The sequence below is a fragment of the Rhincodon typus genome, chromosome 11 (genome assembly GCF_021869965.1).
Source record: "Rhincodon typus isolate 14 chromosome 11, sRhiTyp1.1, whole genome shotgun sequence".
Lineage (NCBI taxonomy): Eukaryota > Metazoa > Chordata > Chondrichthyes > Orectolobiformes > Rhincodontidae > Rhincodon > Rhincodon typus.
The window spans coordinates 70,420,176-70,447,429 of NC_063342.1; the positions used below are offsets into that span (position 1 = coordinate 70,420,176).

General features: G+C 41.8%; 1 protein-coding gene across 2 annotated transcripts in view; it reads right to left on the reverse strand.

The window, feature by feature from the left end:
- LOC109937412 (general transcription factor IIF subunit 2) overlaps positions 1-23,434 on the reverse strand; it is a 103,072-nt gene extending 79,638 nt beyond the window's left edge. Inside the window, exons 1-3 of one of the 2 annotated variants that reach the window (XM_048602904.1) lie at positions 23,303-23,434; positions 3,692-3,765; positions 3,562-3,580 (exon numbers count right to left, since the gene is read on the reverse strand). In XM_048602904.1, coding sequence (XP_048458861.1) covers positions 3,562-3,580; positions 3,692-3,765; positions 23,303-23,368 — 159 coding nt within the window. In that variant the 5' untranslated portion in view covers positions 23,369-23,434. The remainder of the gene's footprint in view (positions 1-3,561; positions 3,581-3,691; positions 3,766-23,302) is intronic. The other variant, XM_048602903.1, reaches the window with a different exon arrangement.
- Positions 23,435-27,254: the final 3,820 nt, after the last annotated feature.

The window sequence follows — 27,254 nt, forward strand, 5'->3', positions numbered from 1 at the left end:
TGGAGGTGGCGGAAATGGCGGCTGATGATTTTCTGGATGTGGATGCTGGTGGGATGGTAGGCAAGGACAAGGGGAACCCTATCACTGTTGTGGGAGAGAAGAGACGGGGTGAGGGTGGAAGTGCGGGAGATGGGTCTGACCCGGCTGAGGGCCCTGTCGATAACGGTGCTGGGGAATCCTCAGTTGAGGAAGAAGGTGGATATCTCAGTGATTCCCTTGTCAAAGTTGGCCTCTTTGGAACTTGCGCGATGGAGACTGAGGCTTTGCTACAAAACGTGGAAGTGGTATGACTGGACTACTTCAGCTGCTAATAGATGTAAAAATAGTCTCTCTAATTTTGAATATTTGCTCCTCATTTTGAGAGTTTGGGCCAAAAGTCTGGAATCTAAGGCTTGTGATACAACATATCAGACTAGCAGAAAATATGTTTTCTTCTACTATTAAGGGCTTGGCTTCTGCCCTTTGCTCTGGGCAAGCCATCTTTTTCTGACAGAAAGGATGCACAGTCAACAGTTCAGGTTTCAACATAAAATACTTCCTTAGATTTAGTATCACTCAAACTTTTGCATAACCAACAGCAAACTGCCTTTATAGAGAGATTTGGATGTAACAAAATATCCTAATGTGGTTTGTAGGAGAAGTTTATCACTGAACTACATAAAAAGATATTAGGATGTGACAAAAGCTTGGTTATAGACGTACGGTTTAAGGCAACAGAGATGGAGAAACGCAGGGAGGGAACTGAGAGCTGAGGGCCCAGACAGAGGACGCCCCTGGCACCAATGGAGGAATGAAGAGTTGGGGTACACAAAAGACAGAATTGGAGGAGATCACGTAGGGTTAGAAGGAAATAGAAAGATAGGGTGAATCATAACCGAGTATGCCAATTGTGGAAACAGATCACAAGATACCAAGTAATTCTTGTCTTTTCTACAAAGCAGACTGAACATAAAAACCTACCATACAAAAGTTCAAATCTCTGGACCAAAACCAGTTTTACTTGCATAAGATGGACAAATGAATAGTAAAGAGTATAAGTGAAATATACATATTCCTCCACTCTACCCAATACATAATACTTGCCCGTAAGAACCAGAAGTAGAAGTAGGCCATTCAGCCCCTCAAGCCTGCTCCACCATTTAATAGGATCATGACTAATTTCATCTTGGGCTCAGCTCCATTTTCCTGCCCACTGTCCATAACCCTTGAACACGTAACAAATTAAACATCTATCTCCTCATTAAACCTACTCAATATCCCAGCATCTACCCCATTCTGAGGTAGCGAATTCCACAGATTCATGAACATTTGAGAGAATTAATTTCTCCTCATCTTAGTTTTAAACCTGCTACCCCTTAATCTAAAACTATGACTTCTCATTCCAGATTGCCTCACAAGAGGAAACTTCTCTCCACGTCTACTGTGTCAATCCCCTTGAGCACCTTACACACTTCAATTCGATCTCCTCTCATTCTTTTTAACTCCAGACAATATAGGCCTAAACTGCTCAATCTTTCTTCAGAAGACAAACCCCTCATCTCTGGAATCAATCTAGCAAACCTCCTCTGAACTGCCTCTAATACAACTACATCCCTCAAGTAAGGGTGCCAGAATTGTACGCAGTTCTCCAGGTCTCACTAATGCCTTGTACAGTTGCAGCAACACTTCACACTTTTATACTCTATTTCTTTAGTAAGAAATGTCAAAGTGTCAGATCAGCTACAACCTCACTGAATGGCAGAGCAGACTCTATAGGCTGAATGACCTACTTCTACTCCTATGCCTTATGGATGAGAATTTTTAAATCTTGCTGGAGCGACAGCCAATTTACATTAGCAAGTGCAGGAGCAGGTGATCAGGACTTGTTGTGGGCAGAGTTTTGGAAGAGCTACAGTTTGTATAATTCTGTGAGGGAAGCCTCTGCCCACCAAGTTACCAGCCAAAAACAGGACCTGTCCTCCTCTACAGAGGTCTCACATTTGGCTGTCAATCAAACCTAACAACTAAGCTGAGGCCTATACTTCAATTTGCGCAAAGATGTCTTGGGACCATTCCTGACCTGTCCAAAGACAGGAGTAGTAGACGGCTCTCTCTCATGTAATTACACGAGATCAAACAGGCAACAATCATTATCACAGAGCGTGGGCACATTGAACAGATTGATTCAAGGCAACCGCCTTTGGGTGATTAAAAGTTTATACTTTTGACAACTATTTTGTGAGGCTACAGATCTTGTTTCCCATGATGTCTACACAAGACAACTGATCTGTTCTGAACTGATGGATACCTTTAGTAAAAGTGATCAATGACTGACCCTTTGTCTTAACTCTACATATTGTAAAAAGGTACAAAGTTGTAAATACAGCACAAACAAAAAAAGTTAATTCTTAGATTGTCAACTAAGTCCCTTGTCTAACAATCCCATTGTTCCTTCACCATTTGTTCACATACACATCAGAAGAGCTAGAAGGAGGCCCTGATCTGATTACTCTTTGCTCACTGTGGCCTGTGTTTTGGTCTTCACTCATTAAGTGTCATCAAGTGCCTAACTAGTTTGGAGTGTTTATACTCCAAAGGTCCCCTCCCATTCACTTACCACTTTTAACCCTATCAGCATTACCTTTACTCTAAATTACTCATCTAGCTTTATTCCGAAAGCTGCTTACCTCAAATGCTTCCTGTTGAATCCAGTTCCACATTCTAACCACTAACCTCCAAGTTCAAGATATTTCTGATGTCTCCAGTAAACCCTTTAGAAACTATTTTGTATTTGTAGCCCCCAATTTCAGACTCTCCCATAAGTGTTAAACATCCTCTTCACATCTATCCTGTCTAACCCACTCATTCTGAAAACCTTAATGAGGTCACCTAGAAGTCTTATTTTTGAAAGAAAAAGAAAAACCCAGTCAGTTTAATCTGAGAAGGAAATCTTCTCAATTTGATGTCAGAACATCAAACAACATTATAATGTAGAAGCAAATTCTACATTTAGCTTTACATTCCATTTAAGCATGCAAATAAAACTGCCAGGAACAATTTTTTCTAAAACGTTCAGTAATTAGTAAGAAACGATCTCCTCTCAAGATCTGACATTTAGACATTAATGCAGAGGTCTACTATTAATATTTCCAATATCATTCATGATGATCACAATGAGTCATAATGATGCTCATTTGTACTAGAAACACTTAATCATGCCATCTACAGGAAATACTAGCAGATGCTAATCCCATAGCATTACTCATGGCCAGTTAGGTGTCAAGTGTTGTGAAAGGGCAGAGGCATAACATGCAAAGAACAATATTGTACAATCCAGGTGAAATTTTAAGGTCATAAGCTTTTAGTAGTTGTTGAACAAACGTTACAGGAGTTCATTCTTAAATGTAAGTGCTATTCAGGCCGCGCAGGACACTCCTGGATTAAATCCTATCATGCCACTCTACCAAGTGCAAGAGATAAATCTGTGCTATTTTTAAACAGTACACAAATCTGGGGGTGACAGATAGGAGATAGCTGGCAAAAAATCCCTTCGATTGTATTTCCTTTCTTGCATTCTCTTACCTCAGTTTTTCCTTGATTCCTGTTAAATAGAAAGAGGAAGCAGATTAGTTTCATGCTCACCACTTTATCATTTAAAAACACATTTATCAGCCTCTGACAGCTACTCTGTGACAGAATAAAGGTCACTTACTTGGCTATCCTTATTTTTCCGACTTCACCTCTTCCTGTTGCTTTAGCCCATTGCTGAGAAAGGTATTTGGGGACCTACAGACATGTGTAATACAAACAGATATTAACTATAAGTATTAAAAGTAAAAATAAAACACAGTATGCTTATGTATTAGCCAGCATTATCATTTTTGTTAATTTTGTCTGAGGAGTGACAGCTCGAAGTAGGGAATCAGAATCAGCTGCAGAGCCCAGTGCAGGTGAAAAAGTGAACACGAGGGAGAATGGGAAAGCTGGACAGCACATAAGGGAAAATAAAAATGTGTCTGTACTGAGGAAGTCAAACTTCAAAAACTGACCAGACGTTGCGTATGGAGCTATTTCAGATTGCAAACAGGAGCACTTTGTTAAAAAAAAAAGTCATATTTTATTATTTTAAAGGACATGATGAACAGGTAATATATCCCCCAGTGATTCTTTGTGCAAAGATCCATTTTAGGACCTCAAAGAAATTGACATCTGACATCTACAATATTATGGATTTTTCTGGATTATAACATCTGTCCAGAATTTATCCCAACAGTCATAAGAATTTAAAATATTTGAATTAACATTTTTGATAATACAAAACTCTCAATAAAGCAACTAGCTAATGACCAGGTTTTTCAATTATAATCACTATATGAAAAACACTGCATAACTAATCAGTTAAATAACATTTAGTGCATCAAGCATGAGTTCTGTAAATTAATGCCATACAAATAAGATGGATATGAACTGTTCAAAAAATTTTTGAATATATTAACAAGGCCTGTCATACTCTGCTTTGAACAGTGTTTTACAAAAGGAGGTGAGTAATGAAGAGGCAGGGATTCTAACAGTTAGCAATGAAAGAAGGATATCCTAAGTTTTAACACATCTGTTAAATTACCCTAAGATGTGGCAGACCCAAAACAGCGGCTCCATAGCTCAGCAGCATACAGGTTGCGTTGTTGACTCACCAACACTCAGGAGAGGAGGAAATTGGAGTGCTAAGTTATTGCAGTATTGACATGGGGTTCCTGCTTTCAATGGTATTTCAGCAAGGGTCTGTCTTTGATGACAGAGAAGGTGAATGGGACTACCAAACTGGGCCAACTCAAAAGAAACTCGAGAGATATTTCCACAAGGACGGAGAACAGAGTATTTGTATTTTAGGTATGGACAGTGAATGTTTGAGTAAAAGGAGACAGGAATGATTGGCAATCGAGCTTTGTGAGGCCCTTTGAGGAAGAGTAATCATAATGTTATATAGAATTCTTTACTTAAATGGAGAGTGTAGTAGGTGACTCAGATTAGGATCCTGAATCCAAAGGAGGCTAGGGTGGTATGAGGTGCGAGCTGGCTATGTTAAATCAGGGAACGTTACTTAAAGGGATGATGGTGCATAAGCAATGGCAAACATTAAAACAGCACATGGGTAAACTGTCACAACTGTTCACTCCTGTCTGGGACAAAAATAAAATGGGAAATGTGGCCCAACCATGGCTAACAAGCGAAATTAGGGATAGCATTAGATCCAAAGAAGGGGCATACAAATTAATCAAAAAAGCAGCAGACGCGTGGATTGGGGGTAGTTTAGATTTCAGCAAAGATGGACAGAGGGATTGATTAAGGGGGAGAATGGGGTTTGAGAGTAAGCTTGTGGGGAACGTGCAAACTAAATATAAAAGCTTCTATAGGTGCATGAAGAGGAAAAGAGGTGTGAAGCCAAATGTACCCCTTATAGTTAGAAACAGGGTAAGTTATAATGGGAAACAAAGAGGTGGCAGACCAGTTAAATACATATAAAGATGGACACAGATAACATCCCAAAAATGTTGGGAAACTTTAGTGAAAGGGAGGAACTGAATGAAACCAGTATAGTAGGGAAGTAGTGTTGGGGAAATTGATAGGATTAAAGGCAGATAAATCCCCAAGGCCTGATAATTTACATCCCACACAGTACTTAATGAAGTGGTCCTGGGAATAGTGGATGCATTGATGGTCATCTTTCAAGATTCTTTAGACTCTGTGGAACAGTTTCTACATGTTAGAAGGTAGTTAATTGTGACCCTGTTATTTTAAAAAGGTGATTGAGAGAAAACAGAGAATTATAGGCCATTAGGCTAAATATTGGTAGTGGGGAAAATACTGTTATCATTCTAAGATTTAAAGCAGAGCAACTGGAAAACAGAGACCAGATTGGGCAGAGTCAGCATGAATTATGAAAAGAAAATCATGCTTGACAAATCGACTGGAATTTTTGGAGGATGTAACTAGCTGAGTTGATAAGGGGGAAGAGTGCGAATGGGTTTACTTGGACTTTCAGAAGGCTTTCAATAGGTGTACCTAAGAGATTAGCATGCAAAATGAAAGTGAGGGGGATTGAGGGTAGTTTACTGACATGGGAATGGAGAACTGGTTGGCAGGAAACAGAGTCAGAATAAATGGGTGTTTTACCCAAAAGGCAGGCAGTAACTAGTGAGGTGCTGCAACAGTCAGTGCTTGGGCCCCAGCTATTCCCAACATATATGTAATATCTCCAAGTTTGTAGATCACACAGGATGGGTGGGAGGGCGAGCTGTGAGGACAACACAGAGATGCTTCAGTGTGATTTGGACAAGTTGAGTGAATGGGCAAATTCAAGCCAGGTGAAGTATAATGTGGATAAATGCAAGGGTATCATTTTGATAAACAAAAACAGGAAGGCAGATTATTATCTTAACGGTGATAGGTTAGGAAACAGGAAGCTACGTTGAGACCTCAATGTCCTTGTGCACTAGTCGCTGAAGGTAAGCATGCGAACAGTGATGGTAGCACTTGGTATGGTGGCCTTCATAGTGACAGGGTTTGAGTACAGGAGCAGGGATGTCCTGCTACGATTCTATACGGTGAGACCACATCGGGATCATTTTGTGCAGTTTGGGTCTCTGGCTTTGGAGGGGGTGCAACGTAAGTTTATGAGACCTATTCCTGGGATGGCAGGACTGATGCATTAAGAGAGACTGGATCGGTCAGGTCTATGTGCACTGGCAGTTTGAAGAATGAGGGGGATCTCAAAGAAACCTAATAACATTCCAACAGGAATATACAGAGTAAATGCAAGAAGGATGTTCCCAATGACTAGTGAGTCCCAAACCGGAGGTCACAGTTTAAAGATTCAGGATAGGCCATTTAGGACTGAGATGAAGAAAAATTTCTTTATTCAGAGAGTGGTGAACCTGTAGAATTCACTGCCACAAAAAGTGGTGAAGGACAAAATACTGAATGTTTTCAGGAAGGAGTGAGAAATGGTTCTTAGCGCTAAAGGGCTATCAAGGGATATGGGGAGAAAGCGGTAACAGGGTATGGAGTTGGGTGATCAGTCATGATTCTATTGAATGGCCTGCTCCTATTCTCTATGTTTTTTTAAACACATGGCAGCATGTGTGAATAATCATATATATGCATCTTCTTTACACTAAAAACAAATCACGCTTTACATTCTTTCCAATGTGGATACAGGGGAGTGGTAGTGAAAGGTGGTTGGACATTTGTGAAAGAAATGTCCAATGTTTCCAATGAAAATGGGACAAGTCCAAGTGTTTTTAAATTGGGTCCTAGAAAATAAGCATTTCCTTTAACAACTGCAGTTGCATGAAAACATATTATGTACATAAGAATGTTAATGCCCTTCTATTCCCATCTGTTTATTCCTGAATTAGACAGAGTAAAAAAATAAGGTGCATCTTTTATGCGAACCTTCAACTCAAGAAACTTAAAATTCATCACCCAGTTTTTCAATTGTTTCATACAAGGAAAATATTACAGAGGTCAAAAATATAATACAACATCCTCATTTTTGAGTTCTTAACACGAACAGAACCACAGATGTTCTAATTATCCATCTGCCCCCTTCTGTGATTAAAATTAAACAACTGATGGAATCAATGTGGAAATTTAGTTGGGGAGAAAAACATGGAAATTAAATTTCTAACTTACTTTCTAATCATTTGGAAAGTACTCAACAAGTACTTTGAGCAACTTGATTAGTTTACTTTCCCTATTTCATTTTTTTGATTGCTGCTTTGCATTTACAGATCTTCTGAACAGACTGAATTTTATTCCTGCTCTATATACTGGTTGATTGGTATAGTGCATACCTGTTATGAATGCAAAATTGGAGCTAGTGAAGATGAAGCGTGCCTCAGAAATGTGAAAGGAGGATATCAAGTGTGACTGGTAAGCAACAATAATTATGCAGTGCCTATTTGTACCCTCATCAACAAGAGAGACCTCTCCCTGCCCGTGCTGCTTCACGCTGATATGATTGTTTGCAACCATGGCATCCTGGTCAGAGCTGAGAAAACCTCGAATCGAATTACCTGCCTCTTTCTCTATTGCAGCCCATATGGCACTTCTTTCTCAATTTTTCCCTCCAGACTCAATGAGCTGCAAAGTTCTCCCCTCTGACTTGCATCCTCCAAAAATCAATCTGTATAAGAAAAAAAATTGCCCCTCATGTCCTTTTTAAATTTTTCTCCTCTCACCTTAAGAATATGCCCCTTAGTTTTGAACTCATAGGGCAAAGAATTTTGCTATTCGCCTTATGTATGCCCCTCATTATTTTATAAGCCGCTAAGATCACCTCTCAGCCACCTACACTCCAGGGAAAAGAAGTCCCAGCCTATTTTTATAACTCATTCCCACCAACATCCTGGTTTTTTTTTTTCTGAACACTCTCCAATTTAATATCCTTCCTGAAGCAGGGTGACCAGAACTGTACTCCAGAAAAGGCCTCTCCAACATCCCATACAATCGCAAAATGATGCCCCAAATCCTATACTCAAAGGTCTAACCAATGAAGGCAAGTGTGCCAAATGCCTTCTTAACCATCCGGTCTACCTGTGATGCAAATTCAACCTGAACCCCTAGGTCTCTCTATTCGACAACACTACCCAAGGGCCTACTATTAATCGCATAAGTCCTGCTCTTTTTTGTTTTACCAAAATGCAATACCTCGCATTTATCCAAATCAAACTCCATCTGCCACTCCTCAACCCATTGACCCAATCAATCAAGATCTCTTGGTAATCTTAGATAACCCCAGTTGAAAGACACCTTCCATTCACTGGACTTTTTCCACTGGAGTGTAGAAGGCTGAGGGGTGACCCTATGGAGGTTTATAAAATCATAAGAGGTATAGATAAGGTGAATGGAAGGTGTCTTTTCCCCAGGATGGGGGATTTCAAGGCTAGGGGGCATATTTTTAAGGTGAAAGGACAAAGATTTAAAAAGGACATGAGGGCCAACATTTTGTTTACACAGAGAGTGGTTCCTATGTGGAATGAACTTCCAGAGGAAGTGGTAGATACAGGTAGTTACAACATTTAAAAGACATTTGGATAAATACATGAATAAGAAATGCTTGGAGGAATATGAGCCAGGCACCGGCAGGTGGAAGTAGTTTAGTTTGGGATTATGGTCAGCCTGGAATGGTTGGACCAAAGTGTCTGTTTCCGTGCTGTATGACCCTATGGTATCTAAATTGCTCTTTACAAGTCATTGATCCTCACTCCTCTCACCATCTCCTCCTCAAACTTAGTATCTATTTGCTTTACATCTCTTTGAGGGATACCTTGCGATATTCCCAATATAAATGAAAGCTGTCGTGAGTGATCCATAGCACAAAGCACAGTAACTTGACTATGACACGTTGTAACAAAAAAATTATTTCAAGTGGTGTGGCCAAGGATGAAAGAAACTACATAAATTTATAATAAATAAATAACTAGATGCTGAATTATGTAAAGACATATGTTTATATATTGGCACATTTTGCAAACAAAATAGTAATGACTTAAAAGATCAAAGTTATATTTACAAAATGAACAAATCATATTTAACATTAATATGATATTGCTGCAAGTTGTGCACTGTTAGAATTTAAGTTTAAAAGATAATTATATGTTGGGAATGTAGATTTACATTTATAATATACGAAGGAGGTTATGTGACCTGTTCTACATTAAGCCTGGGTGTTTTGATTGTTAGAGATTGAAGAAAGGCTTAGATTGTTTTACCAAGAATACAGCGCAAGGTAAATTATGCTTGGAGACATTGGCAGCAGTCCCTGGGTTAGCAGTGAGTAGATTCTAAGTGTCCCAGAAAGGTGTCAAAGGTAGCAGCTTATAAACAGTTGCTATAGTCCTAGAGGGCTGTAGGGTTGCTCTCTCATTAGGTATAAGTGACTAGTGGTGGTTTAACCTGCAGGTCACCACACTTTGGGCAAGGAGAGAGGTTGAAAAGGAGAGTTCTTCACAGTAAGCTCAGCCGATGCGCAAATTTTTTTTTCTCTCTTTATTCATTCAGAGGATGAGGGCGTCGCTGGCCAGGCAGCATTTATTGCCCATCCCTAATTGCCTAGACAGCAGTTAAGAGTCAACCACGTTGCTGTGGGTCTGGAGTCACACGTAGGCCAGACCAGGTAAGAATGGCAGTTTCCTTCCCTAAAGGAGATTAGTGAACCAGATGGGTTTGACAATGGATTCACGGTCATCATTAGGTTCTTAATTCCAGATATTTATTGAATTTAAAATTCCACCATCTGCCGTAGCGGGATTCGAACCAGGACCCCAGAATGTTGTCTGGTCTCTGGATTAACAATGCAATGATGATACCACTAGGCCATTGCCTCCTCCATTGAACCCACACTGTTAGCGTCACTGTGTATAACAAACTAGCCACCCAAGCTAACTCACCCCATTCCACAATGGTCCGTTTACTTCAGTGATGAAAGGTCTTGGAATCAACGATAGATAATTAGCATTTCTACCGGTGTTTCAAGTTACCATGCAGAAAGAGAAAGCCATTTCTGAAGTCAGGTTACAGGCTTCTCTACAAATCAGTGAATATCACAGGCTGACAGAACTTGTGAATGGTCAAGATGACAGAAATGGCTCCTCAGGACTTTGTGGAGACGTATTCTATGGCTTAGGATTCCGGAACATTTGTCCTAGGATGGCCTGTGAGAAGAACTAGTGGACAGGTCTTACTGCTCACAATGGATTTTAAGAAAAACTCTGAGAAATGGAAGTGCCTGGAGTTTCTACTTGACAAATCAAGCTAACACTGGGAGCAAGTGAGCACTGCTTGTAATAAGGACTAAAGATTCCACTATGTGATTAATATAAAAGGGAATGCTCCTCACTGTAGTTTAAAAATTGTCTACAAAAGGAAGTGTTTGGTCAGTATTTTTCTAATCATCTGTTATTGCGGAAGTTTTAAAACATTAAATTTTCTTGTGTCATCCTTTCAGGTACTAATTTAAGTTCGCAATCTCTTTTAACGTTATCAATCTTTCTTTATGGAGTTCATAACTAGATGTGAGACATCCAATTGTTAATAAGTACTCTACCCTATCTGCTAGTCATCATTTGGCCTTTACTCACGCTAATCTCCCATTATTAGGCATCCACAGGCCATTCAATTTAATCGACATATATTGTAACTGGAGTTAAACCTACAATCTTCTGACTCACTGTGAGCAACTACATAACAGGACTGCTGGTACTTTAATAGAGGCTGTTAAACAGTTTGAAGTACATAATAGAGGAATTCAAGGTAAATTGACAGCAGGTCCAGAAGGACCACACACAGGCAAATAACAGGATGGAAAAAACACCAAAAGCAACAGGGTTATTAAAAAGCATCAGGCAGAAAAAAAAATGAGCTTATCTAATAGTTTAAAAAGATAAGTTCCCAGACACTACAGAGGTGGAAAGTCATCAGTAACTGGCCAGTGGGTTAGAAGCTGGAGTAGGCCATTCAGCCCGTGGAGCCTGCTCTGCCATTGTAGATCAATACAATGTTGGCACTTATTTCAAGAGAACTATAATATAAAAGCAGGGATGTACCTCCGAGGCTTTATAAAGCTCTGGTCATACCACATTTGGAGTACTGTGAACAATTTTGGGCCCCATACCTCAGAAAGGATGTACTGGTCTTGAAGAGGAGGTTCACGAGAATGATCCCGGGAATGTAAGGCTTAACATATGAGGAATGTTTGAGGACTCTGGGTCTATACTTGATGGAGTTTAGAAGGATGAGGGGGGATCTAATTGAAACTTACAGAATCCTGAATGGCCGGGACAGAGTGGACATTGGAAAGATGTTTTCATTGGCAGGAGAGATTATGATCTGAGGGCACAGCCTCAGAGTAAAGGGAAGACCCTTTAGAACAGAGATAAGGAGGAACTTCTTTAGCCAGAGAGTGGTAAATCTATGGAATTCACTGTAACAGAAGGCTGTGGAGGCCAGGTCATTTAGCATATTCAAGATAGAGATAGATAGATTGATTGTTAAGGGGACCAAGGGTTACGGGGAGAAAACAGGAGAATGGGGTTGAGAAACATATCAGCCATGATTGAACGGTGGAGCAGACTCAATGGGCCGAATAGCCTAACTTCTGCTTCTATGTTTTGTGGTTTTATCATTTACCTTGATGTCATATTCCTGTGTTATCCCACATCTTTTGACATTCCTTAGTAACAAGCAATTTAACAATCCCTGTTTCAAACTTAGTTAATGACTGAGCTTCCACAGCCTTCCGAGGTACAGAATACCAAAGATTCACCACTGTCTGAGTGAAGACAATCCTGCTCATCTCAATCTTGAATAGCTTGCCTTTTATTTTGTGATTGCATCCCTAGGTTCTACACGACACAGCCACCATCCCAGGAATCAATCTGGTAAACCTTCACTATACATCATTCCTTGGGCACAAGAGTCCAGTGTTCCACACAAGTGAAGCAAGACTTATTTGCTCCTGTACTGAAAACATCTTGCATAAAAGCAAACATACCACAAGCCCTCTGAATAGCTTACTACACCTGCACATTAGCCTTCAGTGACTCAGAACCTGCAGATATCTGAATGTGTTTTGAGCTCCAATGCTCAGAGTTGGATGGTGTTAAAACAATTAAACAATATCACAGCAGAAAGGGCAACTAACATCATTCCAAGACACAAAACAAAAGTCACAATTTCAGCAAGCCCCCGCTATAAAAAAGAACAGGAAACTCTAGATTAACTTGACAGAGCACAGAGCCACCTAGGAGAATGAAGCTGCTGTATACAGCCTGACATTCTCTGCATATCTATTGGTTCTCTGGCAAAAGCTCCACGTCTCAACAATTTTTTTAACATAGCATGCAAAAAATGCTTTTCTATAGAAGAAGCAGAATAACTTGAACATCAGGCTTCTTCAATGCATTCTTCTCTCCAAAATTGGAGTCAGGTGGCAATATTGACCACGAAGAACTCAGTGGAGGTGCTTAGATCAGAGCAATCAGTTCATTGTCAGAATTACCACCCTTCAGGTGAGAAGCTGAACTGAGGCATTTTGTTCAATTCAGTCACATGTTATGGGTGTCACCAGCATTCCCTCAAATTTCTCACCGGCTGTGCGTGCCTCCAAGGGCCAAGTGTGTCAGTGACTTCTGGACTGGAAGTCAATGTCGTGATTAGTGTGAGGACTCCAAACATCAAACATAGAATCCTGCTCACACAGCCGCAGAGCTTAGAGGGAATGCTGGGCATCACTAACATTGATCACCCACTCTTAGTTACCCTTCACAGGGTGGTGGTGAGCCACCTTATTGGACCATTACAAGTTGTTTGATACAACTAAGTTACTGCTAGGCCATTCCACGAGGCAGATATGAACTAACTGAATGTTTTGGTTTCCTTTATGTAAGGAAAGATATACTGGAGTCATCAGTGTGTGCTCAGAGTCATCTACAGGTCAGATGAAGTTAGGATCATTGCTTTCCTTCCCTAAATGACATGAGCAAACCAGCTGGGTTCTTAACAACAATCCCAGTAGTTTTATGGTCCTCATTACTAAGACTAGCCTTTCAATTCCAGATTTACTTAACTAACTGTATTCACACTCAACTGTAGACTTTGAAACAAAGTCTCTGGATCACTAATCCAGGAATCTAGCCCAGCAACATAACCACAACACTATCTTACCAATTAACCTTCTCTAAATGCAACAGCATCCAACTTGGATCCAACCAAATTATGTGTATTATGTGGATTTCCAAAATGCGAGCATTAAACAATCTGATGACAAAACATCTAGTGCGGTCAAATAGGGATCTGAAATTTCTGCTTTCTTACACAAGATGTTTGCGAAACAACTACTGGAACACATTTCCAGCTGTGGCTTTTTTAAAGCAGTTACCGAATTGCAGTTTCAGATTTCCGTGTGGGGAAACACCTGGCCAGTTCTGATTATACGATCGTTAGATTTCACCTTAGTCGCACAGCAGAGGGTGCAAATTATTAGAGTTCCTGATTCCAACTGTTAAGTTTGCAAAATAGCTGAAAATTCAGAAGTGGACTGGAAAACCCCACAATTATGTCAAACAAGTACCAAGGACAGATGTGACATCTTCAAAACGAGTCTTAAACAAAAGGAGGGCGAGCTCCTGTGGCACAGTGGTAGTCGCCCTATCTCTGAACCAGGAGGTCTCGGTTCAAGTCCCACCTGTTCCAGAGGTGAGTCATAACACCTCTAAACAGGTTGATTAAAAAATATCTAAGACAAAATGAAGGTATGTATGATACAATGGAAAAAGGGGCAAAGCACACCAAATATGACGAACAAGAAATGTACAAATGCAAATAAGACTGGAGCAGGATTACAGATTTAGGGAACTCAGAACAAAGACAGTCATCTCACACAAGTTGGGAGAAAAAAACATCCACTGGAAAAGCGAACAGATCTTTGGAAGATTACATCACAAAATACAGGAGCAGAAGCAGGCCATTCAGCCAATCGAGTCTGCTCCACTATACAATGAGATTATGGCTAATCTGACAATCCTCAAATGCACTTTTCTGCCTCATCCCATAACACACTATTCGCTTTTCCTTACTAAAAACTATCTCAGCCCCAAATATACTTAATAACCCAGCCTCAATAGCCCTCTACGGTAAAGAATTCCACGGATTCACAACCATCTAAGAAAAGAAATCCTCCACACCTGTCTTTTGCAGGCATCCCCTTAGGGAAGGAACAAAAGGTTGAAGGAGATAAATCAATGCCTGAACGATACACCAGCTTGTCAGCCATTCAGCTTTTTTGACAATTGGAATGTCTTTTGATATAGAAAAGACCTGTTCAAAAAGAATGGGTCTAACCTAAACTGGAAAGGGATCAATATCTTAGCAGGGAGATTTGCTCATTCTATTAAGAAAGACTTTATACTGATCGGGAAGGTGAGTGGAGGAATTCTAAATAGCAGTGTAAATAGAAGGATTGATGGAGTAAATTCTCAATGTGAGAAGAGCACGTCAATTAGAAGAAAGACAAGAGAGAATCAGAGTATGTAGTAACTCTGGAGAACTAAATTGCATTTATTTCAACGCAAGGGGTCTTACAGATAAGGCTGATGAACTCAGGGCATGTTTATGAACATGGGATTGGGACATCATAGCTATTATAGAAATTTGGCTGAGAGATGGACAAGACTGGCAGCTCAATGTTCTGGGTTTTAGATGCTACAGGAAGGATAGAAAAGGAGGCAAGAAAGTTGGGGGGGGGTGTGGTGCTATGACGTTTTTGATTAAGGAATACATTACTGCTGTAACTAGGGAAGATATTTCTGAAGATGTCGTCCAGTGAAAATATATGGGTAGAAATTATAAATAAGTAAGAAAAGGTCACTTTGATGGGATTGTACTATACACCACCCGATAGCAAGAGAGAAATTGAGAAACAAATATGTAGGGAGATTTCAGATGCATGTGAGCATAATAAGGTTGTAATAATGGGGGATGTTAATTTTCCAAACAGTTGCTGGGGCTACCATAGTGTTAAAGGTTTGGATGGTGAAGAATTTGTCAAATGTGCCAAGAAAATGTTCTTCATCAATATGTGAATGCTCCTACTAGAGGAGGAGGAAAATTAGACCATCTTTGGGGCAATAAGGCAGGACAGGTGACTGAAGTAAAAGTCGGGGAACGCTTTAGGTCTAACAATCATAATTGTATTAGTTTCAAAATGGTTATGGAAAAAGGATAAGCCTTCCATAAATTAAAATTTTGAATGGGAGTAAGGCAAATTTTAATGGTGCAAGACGAGAACTTTCAAAAAGTTGATTGTAGACTGTTCACAGGTAAAAGTCTGACAAGTGGCAGTTGTTCAAGAGTGTGATGACAAGAGTTCAGAGGCATTATGTTCCTGTTAGAGTGAAGGGTAAGGCTGGTAAGATTAAGGCACAATACATGAATAAAGACATTGGAGATTCTAGCCAAGAATAAAGTAATCTTTTTAGATATAGACAACTTGGTTGAAGTGAACTCTTAGTCAATATAAAGAGAGTGGGGGTATTCTTGAGAGAAATCAGGAAGACAAAGAGGGGATATGAGATAGTGTTGGCAGACAGGGTTAAGGATAATCCAAAGAGATTCTACGAATACATTAAGAGCAAAAGAGTAACTAGAAAGAGGGCAGGGCCTCTTAAAGATCACGGAGGTCATCTTTGTGTTGAACCCCAGTAGATGGGAGAGATACTAAATGAATATTTTGCTTCAGTTTTTACTGTGGAGAAAGAAATAGAGTCTAGAGAATGCAGAGGAATAAATTTTAATGTTTTAAAAACAGCTCACATTACAGAAGAGGAAGTTCAGGAAGTTTTAGAGAATATAAAGGTTGATAAATCTCTGGGACCTGATCTAATGTATCCTGGAGTGTTAAGGGAAGTAAGGGAGGAAATTATGAGACTCATTGCAGAAATATTTTCGTCATCTATAACGATGGGTGAGGTGCCTGATGACTGGAGGGTGGCTAATGTTGTACCTTTGTTTAAGAAAGGTCTTAAGGAGAAACTGGGGAACTATAGACCTGTGAGTCTGACTTCAGTTGTGGGTAGATTGTTAGAAGTGATTATAAAAGATAGGATTTATGGACATTTAGAGAAGGAAAAATTGATTAGGAATAGTCAGCATGGCTTTGTGCAAGGAAAATCGTGTCTCACGAACTCGATTGAGTTTTTTGAGGAAGTTACCAAAAAGGTTGATGATGGCAGAGCAGTAGATGTTGTTTATTTGGATTTTAGTAAAGCCTTCGACAAGGTTCCACATGATAGACTAATTAGTAAAGTTAGGTCACATGGGATTCAGGGTGAGCTTGTCAATTGGATATAAAATTGGCTTAAAGACAGGAGACGGAGAGTGGTGGTGGAGGGTTACATTTTGGACTGGAGGCCTGTGACCAGTGGTGTTCCACAGGGGTCAGTTCTGGGTCCTCTTTTGTTTGGCATTTATATCAATGATTTGGATGAGAATATAGAAGGCATGGTTAGTAAGTTTGTGGATGACACCAGAATTGGTGGCATTGTAGACAGTGAAGAATGTTTTCTGAGATTACAAAGAGATCTTGATCAAATGGGTCAATGGGCTGAAAAATGGCAGAGAGAGTTCAATCTGGATAAATGTGAGGTATTGCATTTTGGTACAACAAACAAGGGTAGGGCTTATACAATTTATGGTAGGGCCTTGAGCGACTGAGGGGTGCAGGTACATAAAAGTTTGCATAACATATAGACAATGTGGTTAAAAAGGTGTTTGACACGCTTGCCTTTATTGCTCAGTCCTGAGTATAGGAGTTGGGAAATCATGTTGTAATTGTACAGGACGTTGGTGAGGCCTCTTCTGGAGTACTGTGTCCTGTTCTGGTCACCCAGTTATAGGAAGGATATTATCAAGCTGGAGAAGGTTCAGAAGAGATTTAAGTGGATGTTGCCAGGTACAGAAGATTTGAGTTATAAGGAAATGCTGGATAGGCTGGGACTTTTTCCACTTGAACGCAGGAGGTTGAGAAGTGACCTGAAAGAAGTTTATAAAAGAATGAGAGGTATAGATAGAGTTTATAGTTGTTGTCTTGTCCCTAACATGGGGAATTTCAAGACTAGAGGGCACATTTTTAAGGTGAATGGAGAGAGATTGAAAAAAAGATGAGGGGCAAATTTTGTTTTTACACAGAGGGTGGTTCACGTGTGGAATGAACTTCCTAATGAAGTGGTGGATGCGGGTACAATTATGTTTAAAAGGATAGTTATATGAATAGGAAAGGTTTGGAGTGATATGGGGCAGGAGCAGGCAGGTGGGACTAATTTAGTTTGGGATTATGTTCGGCATGAATTGGCTGGACCAACGGATCTGTTTCCTGCTGTATGACTCTATGATGTCTCTAGTCCTAGATTCTCCCACAAGGGCAAGTAAACTTTCTGCATCTACACTGTTCTCTAAGAATCTTGTATGTTTCAGTAAGGTCACCTCTCAATCTTCTATATTCCAATGAGTACAGGCCCAACCCACTCAGCCACTCTTCATACGACAGTCCTTCCAAACCATAGACCAACCTAGTAAACTTTCTCTGGGCTCACTCCGGTATATCTTTTCCTAGATAAAGGAAACCAAGACATGTTACTGTATTCTAAATGTGACCTAATTAGTTTATCATATAATTTTAAACAAGATCTCCCTACATTTATACTCCATTCCCTTTGGAATAAAGACCAACATTTCACTTGCCTTCCTTATTACCTGCCAAGTTTGTTACCTAGCTTTTTGTGATTTATGCACAATGACCCCAAATCCCTCTTTGCTGTAGCTTTGTCCATTTAAATAACATTCAATTCCTCTATTCTTGCTATTCTCCAAAGTGCATAACCTCACAATTCCCTGCATTATATTCCATCAATCAAGTTCTATCCACCCTTATCCTATCTATACCCTGTTTTTAGACTCTGTGCCATCCTCATCGCTCGCCTTCCCAGCTATTTTGTGTCATCCACAAATTTGGCTTTGGTACATTCACTTTCTTCATCCAAGTCATGAATACGTATTGTAAATAACTGTGGCTCCAGCACAGATCCCTTTGGTACACTACTAGTTATAGGTTGCCATCCTGCTAATGCCTTCTTTATCCTAACTCTGTCTTCAATGTGTTAGCCTATCTTCTATTCATGCCAATATACAACATCTTAAACCATCGGCCAGGATCCTATTAAGTAGCCAAACTAGTGGTATCTTATTAAATGCCTTCTGAAAATCCAAATGTATTACATTCAATGCTTCCCCCTTTATCTATCCTGCTTGTTACATCTTTGAAGAATTCTAAGAAATTTATCAGGCACGATTTCCCTTCATGAAGCCAGTGCTAAATTGTATTGTTATTTCTAAATGCTCTGCCACTACATCCTTTATAACAGATGTTAAGTTAACTGGCCCATAGTTAGCTGATTGTTTTTTTTTAAATATCCTTCCCATTCTAATTAAAGGTGTTACATTGGTAGTTTCCCAATCCTCTGGGACTTTTCCAGAATCTAAGGATTCTTGGAAGATTTCTACCGATGCACTCATTATGTCTGTAGCTAGTTCTTTCAAAATCCTGGGATGCATCCCATCAGGTCTAGGAGAATAACTAGTCTTTAGTCCCATCAGTTTCCCTTGTACTTTTTCTCCAGTGATAATTACTGTATTTATTTTCTCTCCTGCTTTTGCCTCTAATTTAGATTTTTTGGAATTATTTGTATCTTCTGCTGTGAATTCACAATAATATGAATACTGAATTCAACTTCTCTGTCATTTTCTGATTCCCTATTTTTATTTCCCCAGCCTTGTTCTCTAATGGTCTTACGTTAACTTTCCACTCTCTTTTCCTTTTCATATAATTCAAAACAAAGCTCTTGCTATCTGCCTTGATATTACTTTCAAGTGCATCTTCTTTGACCACCTTTTGTTAGCTTTTAAAACTTTCCAGTCCTCTGGCTTACCCTAATCTTTGACACACTGCATTTTTTTTCTTTCGATTTGATTCTATTCTCAAATTCCCTGGTTAACCATAGTTGGCTTCCCTCCTTCCTAGAATCCTTCTTTCTTACTGGGGTATATCTTTGGTGTGAGCCATCAGCCGGTTTCTTAAATGTCCACCATTAATCCTCAAACATCTTTGCTGCTAATCTCCTTACCCAGTCCACTGCGGCCAGCTGTACCCAAATTCCTTTGTAATTATCCTTATAGAAGTTTAACACTGTTGTTTCCGGCCCTGAAAAACTTGTCTAGCTGTATCAGGAGGTAAAGATGGTATAGCATCACCGAAAGACTGTTTAGGAGAGATTCAAATAAACTCCTAGTCTATGAGAGCAGTTAAGTGACTATTTCAATTAAGTCTGCATTCTTGCAGATGATATTCAGGTTCAAGTTATGGAACGAAGAGCAGACAAATTATAAATATTAACACAACTAAAGATGTCATTTGAAATTAAATCAGAAATCTACAGGTCAAATGACACTCACCCAAGTGGGATTAAAAAGATCGTACCGGTGCTCTGTGAGCCCGTGTTTGTATATCCAAATTGCTCCAATAAAATCAGCAATTGCTCTTAGACTGGAAGGTCGGTTTTCAAGAAAAAGGCAGCAGAGGCTCTTGTAGTGCAATGGAAGTTTCTCTACTCAGCCAAGAGACCTGGGTTCAAGTCCCAACTGCTCCAGAAGTGTGTCATAAATCCTCTAAACAGGTCGATTGGGGGAAGAAAAAAGGGATTTACCAGAGGAAGGGAACTACACTTCCACAGGAAGATCATAAGTTCTTAGAAATTGTTGCCTGCAGATATTTTTTGTTAGTTTCAGTGCTTGGACCCATTGAGCAAATTATTCAGAAGTCTGTAGGATTAAGTAGCTACTGTCAATCACATTTGCACGATGCCTAAAAGAAATAAAAGTTAATGTACAATAATGAGGGCTGGAATGGGGAAGGATGTGATATTAAAGATTTAAATATCGCAAGTTCAGAAACAAGATGGATGTTAGACAAGTTGTCAGATTTCAAGCATCAACCCTTTTGCTCTGTCTACAGATACTGCTCAATCTATTGAGAATTTCCTCAGTATTTGCTGTTTATACCTTAAATGTTATTTGCGCCACGGTTGAATTCTGGATCTCTTCAAAAGGGAACTGGACTGGTTCTTAAATAAGGGTATGATTGCATTAAATAAAATGGAAGTGAGGTCCTCTTGTGGCACAGTGATTGCTTGCCTACCTCTGCACCAAAAGCCTGGGTTCAAGGCCCTCCTACTCCAGAGATGTGTAAAATCATTCCTGAACAGGTTGATTAGAAAACATCAATAAAATTGAAGTGATTTAACAGTTAACATAAACCCAGTTAATGTGGTCTGGTTTTGTTCGCCGCAGACAATTGGAAAGGAATTTTCCAGATCCCCACCCACATTGAATTTTTCTTAGCCTCTTCCTGTGATGGCTACAGGGATGGGTGGAGCGAAGTAGGAATTGTCAAGTCATGCTGCCCCAAGTCATCATGTTTGTGGGGGAGCCTTGACAAACCAATTAAATGTCTCCTGAATAACTGGAGTAATTTTGTTATAACCGGGGAAATTATGGAGCTATATGGACCTTTGATATTTTGATGTTTTAAATTATGAATGTATGGGATGGAATAGCTGGAAACAGGCTTTCAACAGTGGTTAAAGTTGTCAGGAATAGATAGATGTAGGTATGAGATGACATGGTCAGCGCACCAACACAAAATTATTGTATCAATGGTTCAGGTTGTGGAACAACATACCAAAGTTGATGATTGAAGAACAGGCCATATTATTTTTAAAGATTGGATTGTTCAATGATTGAGGAACCAGGAGTTAGGATTACCATTCGAGTGAAGGATAAACACCATCACAGCCTGGGTGGGTCAAACACACCATTTCCATGTTCTACGTAATTCTCATCCACCCCGTACCGCATGCCATCAACACCTCCTTGCTGCTGATATCCTATCATTGTTTCACCCCGTCCTATCCAAATCCCATTCCACATGGTCCTCAGGAACTCACGCTCCCCACCAAACACACACCCAGGGTCTACACCACTCCACTCGTCCATGGTTTCCACAATACCCAGCCACGACCTAAAGTCCACATGAATCATCCTATCTGCCATTCTTGTTCCCAACAGCAACCGCTCCCTTGAAATCCACATCCCCTCTCCCCAACCCATTCCCATCCATCCCTTATACACTTCCCAACCATCTCCAACTTGATCCACACCATTACCCCTCCATTCCTCCAGTCTGACCTCTATTTTCAACTATTCCCACCTATTCAATCCCTCTATCCCTCTACCCCATTACATCTCCATTCCGCCCACCCCTCATCCTTTATTCACAACTCATCCTTTTCTCCCCACTCATTCTCCTTCCATTCCTCCACTTCCTCCACTCCCCACTACCCTCCCATTCCCAACTTCCTCCAATCATGCATACCCCCAACCATCCCTCGCATTTACCCCATTCCTCTAACTTCCTTCACAACTCTCCCCAACCCCTCCCTCCTATTATTCTCCACAATTTCCCTCCCATTACCCACTGATCCCAGTCTCATGCTTCATTACCCCCTTTCCAAATTCTCCCTCCCAATACATCCCCCCCACACCAACCTCCCATTATCCTCCCCCCCTTTACTTCCATTACTCTCCTTCATCAGACCCCTTGCCATTACCTGCAACTCTCCCCAACACCACCCATTATCCCTCATAAACCACCCCCCCACACATCTTCCTCCCCATGGCCCCTCCCCTTAAATCCCCATCCACCACTCCCATAATTACCAGCCTCCCTTACCTCTCACCCCAATTTCTTCCCTCTTGTGCACTCCCATTATCACCTTCATCAACCCCCACTCCTTTGAATGCCACTAACATTGCTCCCTTCTTTGTTCACTCCCATTGCAACCCCCACCCTCTCATTACATTCCTCCCCCAAAATCATTGTCCTCCTGTGTTAACCATTCTCCACATTTACAGTACTCTTCCCTCACACCTGCTTTTCTCTTCTTTGCCCCTGCTTTCTTCAGACCCCTTCCACTGCCCACTTCCATTACCTGTTCCCTTCACCCCACGTTCTCTTTACTGTTACCACCTCAACTTCCCCCCCCCCCCCCCCCCCCGCCACTGCCACTGCCACTGCCACTGCCACTGCCACTAGCCACAACCACTCGACTCCCCACTTTCATTAGTCACCTCCCTGCCAACCATTGCCACTACCACACTGTTACCCCTTTTGTCTCTCCTTGTACCCCCTCCGCACCCCACCCCTCATCACTCCTCCATCACCACCATAACCCTACCCCAACCTATGCCACATTACACCACCTCCTCCCACCCATTCCCCATCTCATTCCTCGCTTTACCCTTCCTGACTACCCATCCTCCCTCAACAGTCCTCACCATTTCCCCCCACCCAATTACTCCTCCTTCTCAGCCTCAGCCTCTTATCCCTGCCCATCACCCCACAATATGTCCCCTTCCCAGTACCCAAACCCTCCTGTTAGCACCCCCCTCAATTCCCACCTCACCATTCCCCTTCCCCCATCCCTCCTCTCCCTGGGGTTGACCCCCTTCCCCTGGGGTTGTCCCTGTCACTGCGCTCCACCCCCCCCCGGGGAGGTGCTGACCTTGACCCTGTCCCCAGACAGAGAGAGTGGCGGCGACCCTGTCCCCCACCCCCAATCCCCCCGGGGGTGGTGGTGTGGGGGGTGGTGCTGACCTTGACGAGCCAGACGCCGGTGTTGAGTTTGATTCCGGTCAGATCCAGTTCCCCTCTCTCGCTCATTGCCGCCCGCTCAGCGCCATCTACCCGGCAGCCTCTGCCTGGTGCACGGCGGCCGAGCCGGCCCAATCCCGCCCTTCCATAAACGCCTTTCTCGAAACCTGCAGAACGTGCAAAAGCCAACAAACCCAACCCAACGCTTAATGATTTGCATCAAGACCAAGCTCGTGGGCACCTGTCCTAATATCTCTTTCTTTTGGCTAGTATCAAATGTTGTATCATTATATTCCTTGTGGTACACCTCGGGACATCCCAGATGCACACAGTTGCGTATATACCATAGCTATTCCTTTGCATCTCCTCTATATTTTTGCAACCGGGAAGGAGAGACAATTTACATTTTATCTCACGTTGCTCTGTGGGTATTTGTTAACCACGAGATTGCAAACGCATGCAGAAGTTACACATTCCCCTTCCTGAACAAAATTAACGAGGCGGTGGATTTTTAGAACCATCTAACAGGGTCATATTCTGCAAAGTACTCTTGATTTCACAATTTGCTTGCCAGAGTAGTATTTGTACTTTTTAAAATACTTTCGTAAAACATGAGAATCACCGGCAAGACAATGTTCATCCCAAACCCACTCTCCCTTGTCAAACACACTCCCCCTCACTGAACTCTATATTAATCTGCAAATTGCATAGCCCAGGCTACACTACATTTTCCCTTGCCCAATCCCTCCAGAAGCATTAGCTTTTGCTGGAAAATACACAGAGGGTCACGCATTCTGAGCCAGCAATGGTTGCCATGGAGGTCCAACCAATTTATTAAAACCCATTTTCAGGCCCCTGCCCTCACACCAACCAACTCCGATCCCCACCCCACAACCAACTCAGTGCTCATTGAGTGGTCAGAACATTTTCAAACCTTGAAATGGGGTTACAGTGGGGAAAGGTTTGGGAAGTATTGAGAAATACAAAGTACTGTTGCTGAACAAAGAGACCTTGGAGTGCAGGTTCATTGAAAGTAGAGTCACAGGTAGACAGGATAGTGAAGAAGGTGTTTGGTATGCTTGCCTTTATTGATCAGTGCACTGAGTATAGGAGTTGGGAGATCATGTTGTGGCTGTACAGCACATTGGTTGGCCACTTTTGCAATAATGTGCGCAGTTCTGGTCTCCCTGTTATAGGAAGGATGTTGTGAAACTTGAAAGGGTTTAGAGAACATTTACAAGGTTGTTGGCAGGGCTGAAGGGTTTGAGCTATAGGGAGAGGCTAAGTAGGCTGAGCTATTTTCTCTAGAGCGCGGAGGCTGAGGGGGTGACCTTAGAGCTGCCAGAGGAAATGGTGGAGGCTGGTACAATTACAACACTTAAAGACATCTGGATGGGTGCATGAATAGGAAGGGTTTAGAAAGATATGGGCCAAATGCTGATTTCTTTAGGATATCTGGTTGGCATGGGCACCTTGGATCAAAGGGTCTGTTTCCATGCTGTAAAGCTTTGTAACTCTATTATTTGACATTGCATTATTGTATGAGCCTAGACATTGTGTTGGGGGACTCTGCAACATGGAGGGCATCACTATTCAGTGCAATCCTATCATTTCATGATATAAACTCCAACACCTTGACTGTGGGGAATGGGAAAATGATTGTAACAAATTGAGATTAGCATAGGCAACATTCAGCTTTCCCTTCTCTCTGCCATTTGTAGCAGAGTCATAATGTTGCCCCAGCTGAGATTTGCTGATTCTCCACACAATAAAGGCTCGATTCCACATCACTGACTGTACTTAGTCATTATACCATAATGCAGAGCTACAGCGCAGAAACATTCAAGGCCAGAAAACACAAAACCCAATCATTACACTGTACCAAAGTACAGTGAAAAGCTTTGTTTACGAGCAGTACAGGCAGGTGTACAGTACATGGAAGGATGTACAGATCAGAGGTTGTAAAAAGACTAAGACAGAGGCATACAGGTTACAGTGCACAAAGTGTGTGTTAAGCAAAATCAACGTTAGCAGGATCAGCATTATTTGAGGCTAGACAGTCCATTCAACAGGTTAATAACAGCTGGGAAGAAGCTGTTTGCCGAACCTACTGGTGCGTCTGTTCAGGCTTCCGTATCTTCTGCCTGATGGAAGAGGTTGTAGGAGGTCATTATCAGGGTGCAATGGGTCTTTGATGACGTTGGCAGCCTTTCTGCGGCAGCGAGCTGTGTACATGGAGTCCATGGATGGAAGGTTGGCTTCCGTGATGGTCTGGGCTGTTCACGCCACCTTCTGTAGTTTCTTATAGTCCTGGGCAGAGCAGTTGCCAGACCAGGCCGTTATGCACCTGGACAGTTTGTTTTCAATGGTGCATCTGTAGAAGTTGGTGAGGGACCTTATGGACATGCCAAATTTCCTGAGCCGCCTGAGGAAGAAGAGGCATTGTTGTGCCTTCTTGACTGTCACATCTACGTGGGAAGTCCAGGACAGGTTGTCGGTTATCTTGATGGAACTTGATGCTCTCCACCCTCTCTACCTCAGTTCCATTGATGTTGATGGGGGGGTGTGTTCTCCTCCTTTCTTTCTGAAGTCAATGATCAGTTCTTTAATTTCACTGACGTTGAGAGGGAGTTTATTCTCATTGCACGACATCACCAAACCCTCTATCTCACTTCTGTATTTTGACTCGTCATTGTTAGATATTCGTCCTACTGTGGTGGTGTCATCAGCAAACTTGTAGATGGCGTTCGTTCTGAATTTGGCAACATAATCATAGGTGTACAGAGAGTACAGTAGGGGCTGAGGACGCATCCTTGGGAGGCTCCACTGTTGAGATTTATTGTGGGTGGGGTAGGGGATACAGTTACCTATCTTCACTGATTGTGGCCTATGGGTCAGAAAGCTGAGGATCCAGTTGCAGAGGGTGGAGCTGAGACCAAAGTCTCGGAGTTTTGAGATCAGTCTGGAGGGGATAATGGTATTGAAGGTGGAGCTGCAGTCAATGAGCAGGAGTCTGATGTAGGTGTCCTTGGTTTCCAGATGTCCCAGGGATGAGTGCAGGGCTAGGGATATGGCATCTGCTGTGGACCTGTTACATCGGTATGCAAGCTGTGGGGGATTGAGGCAGGCTGGGAGAGTGGAGTGGATATGGGCCATGACCAGCCTCTCAAAGCACTTCATGATTATTCAAGTCAGAGCCACTGGGCAGTAGTCATTAAAGCACACTGCATGTGTTTTCCTAGGTATGGGGATGATGATGGTCTTGAAGCAGGTGGGGACTTCAGTTTGTAGGAGGGAAGAGTTTGAAGATGTCGGTGAATATCTCTGCCAGTTGGTCCACAAAGATCTGAGTGCTCGGCTGGGGACACCATCTGGGCCTGTCGCTTTCCTTGGGTTGACTTCCAGGAAGACCGATCTGATGTCTGCAGCAGTGACCGGGGGAACAGGTGTGTCACTGTGCCACTGGCATTCTGCTCAAACCAAGCATAGAAAGAACTGAGTGGGTCAGGGAGGGCTGTGACTTTGTTTGCTATCTTGCTCTGCTTCATTTTGTGTCCTGTTATATTGTGTAGCCCTTGCCATAGGCAACAGGAGTCTGTTTGGTAGGTTTGAGCACGGTCCAGTCCAGTTTTCCCATTAGTAGAGGGCCTGGTATCTGCCTGGGTCACAATGCCTTCCAAAAGATGGCGGTGAAATAGGAGTCTAAGCTCTCAGGAATCCTATTTTCCATCAGAATGGAAATCTTCAGTACAGCTTCAGCACCAGTGCCGCTGTGGTACTTCCAAGGATTGCAGTTGGGGGTGAAGGTGCAGATTCACCCAAGACATGGGCAAAGAAGATCAGGTGGACAGACAATCATTTACCAGATGCTTTGTAGCTTGACTATTCCCCAAACTCTTAGAGTGGTAAATTGATCTAAATTCTAGCACTGAAAGATGTGCAACATTCTTCTCCA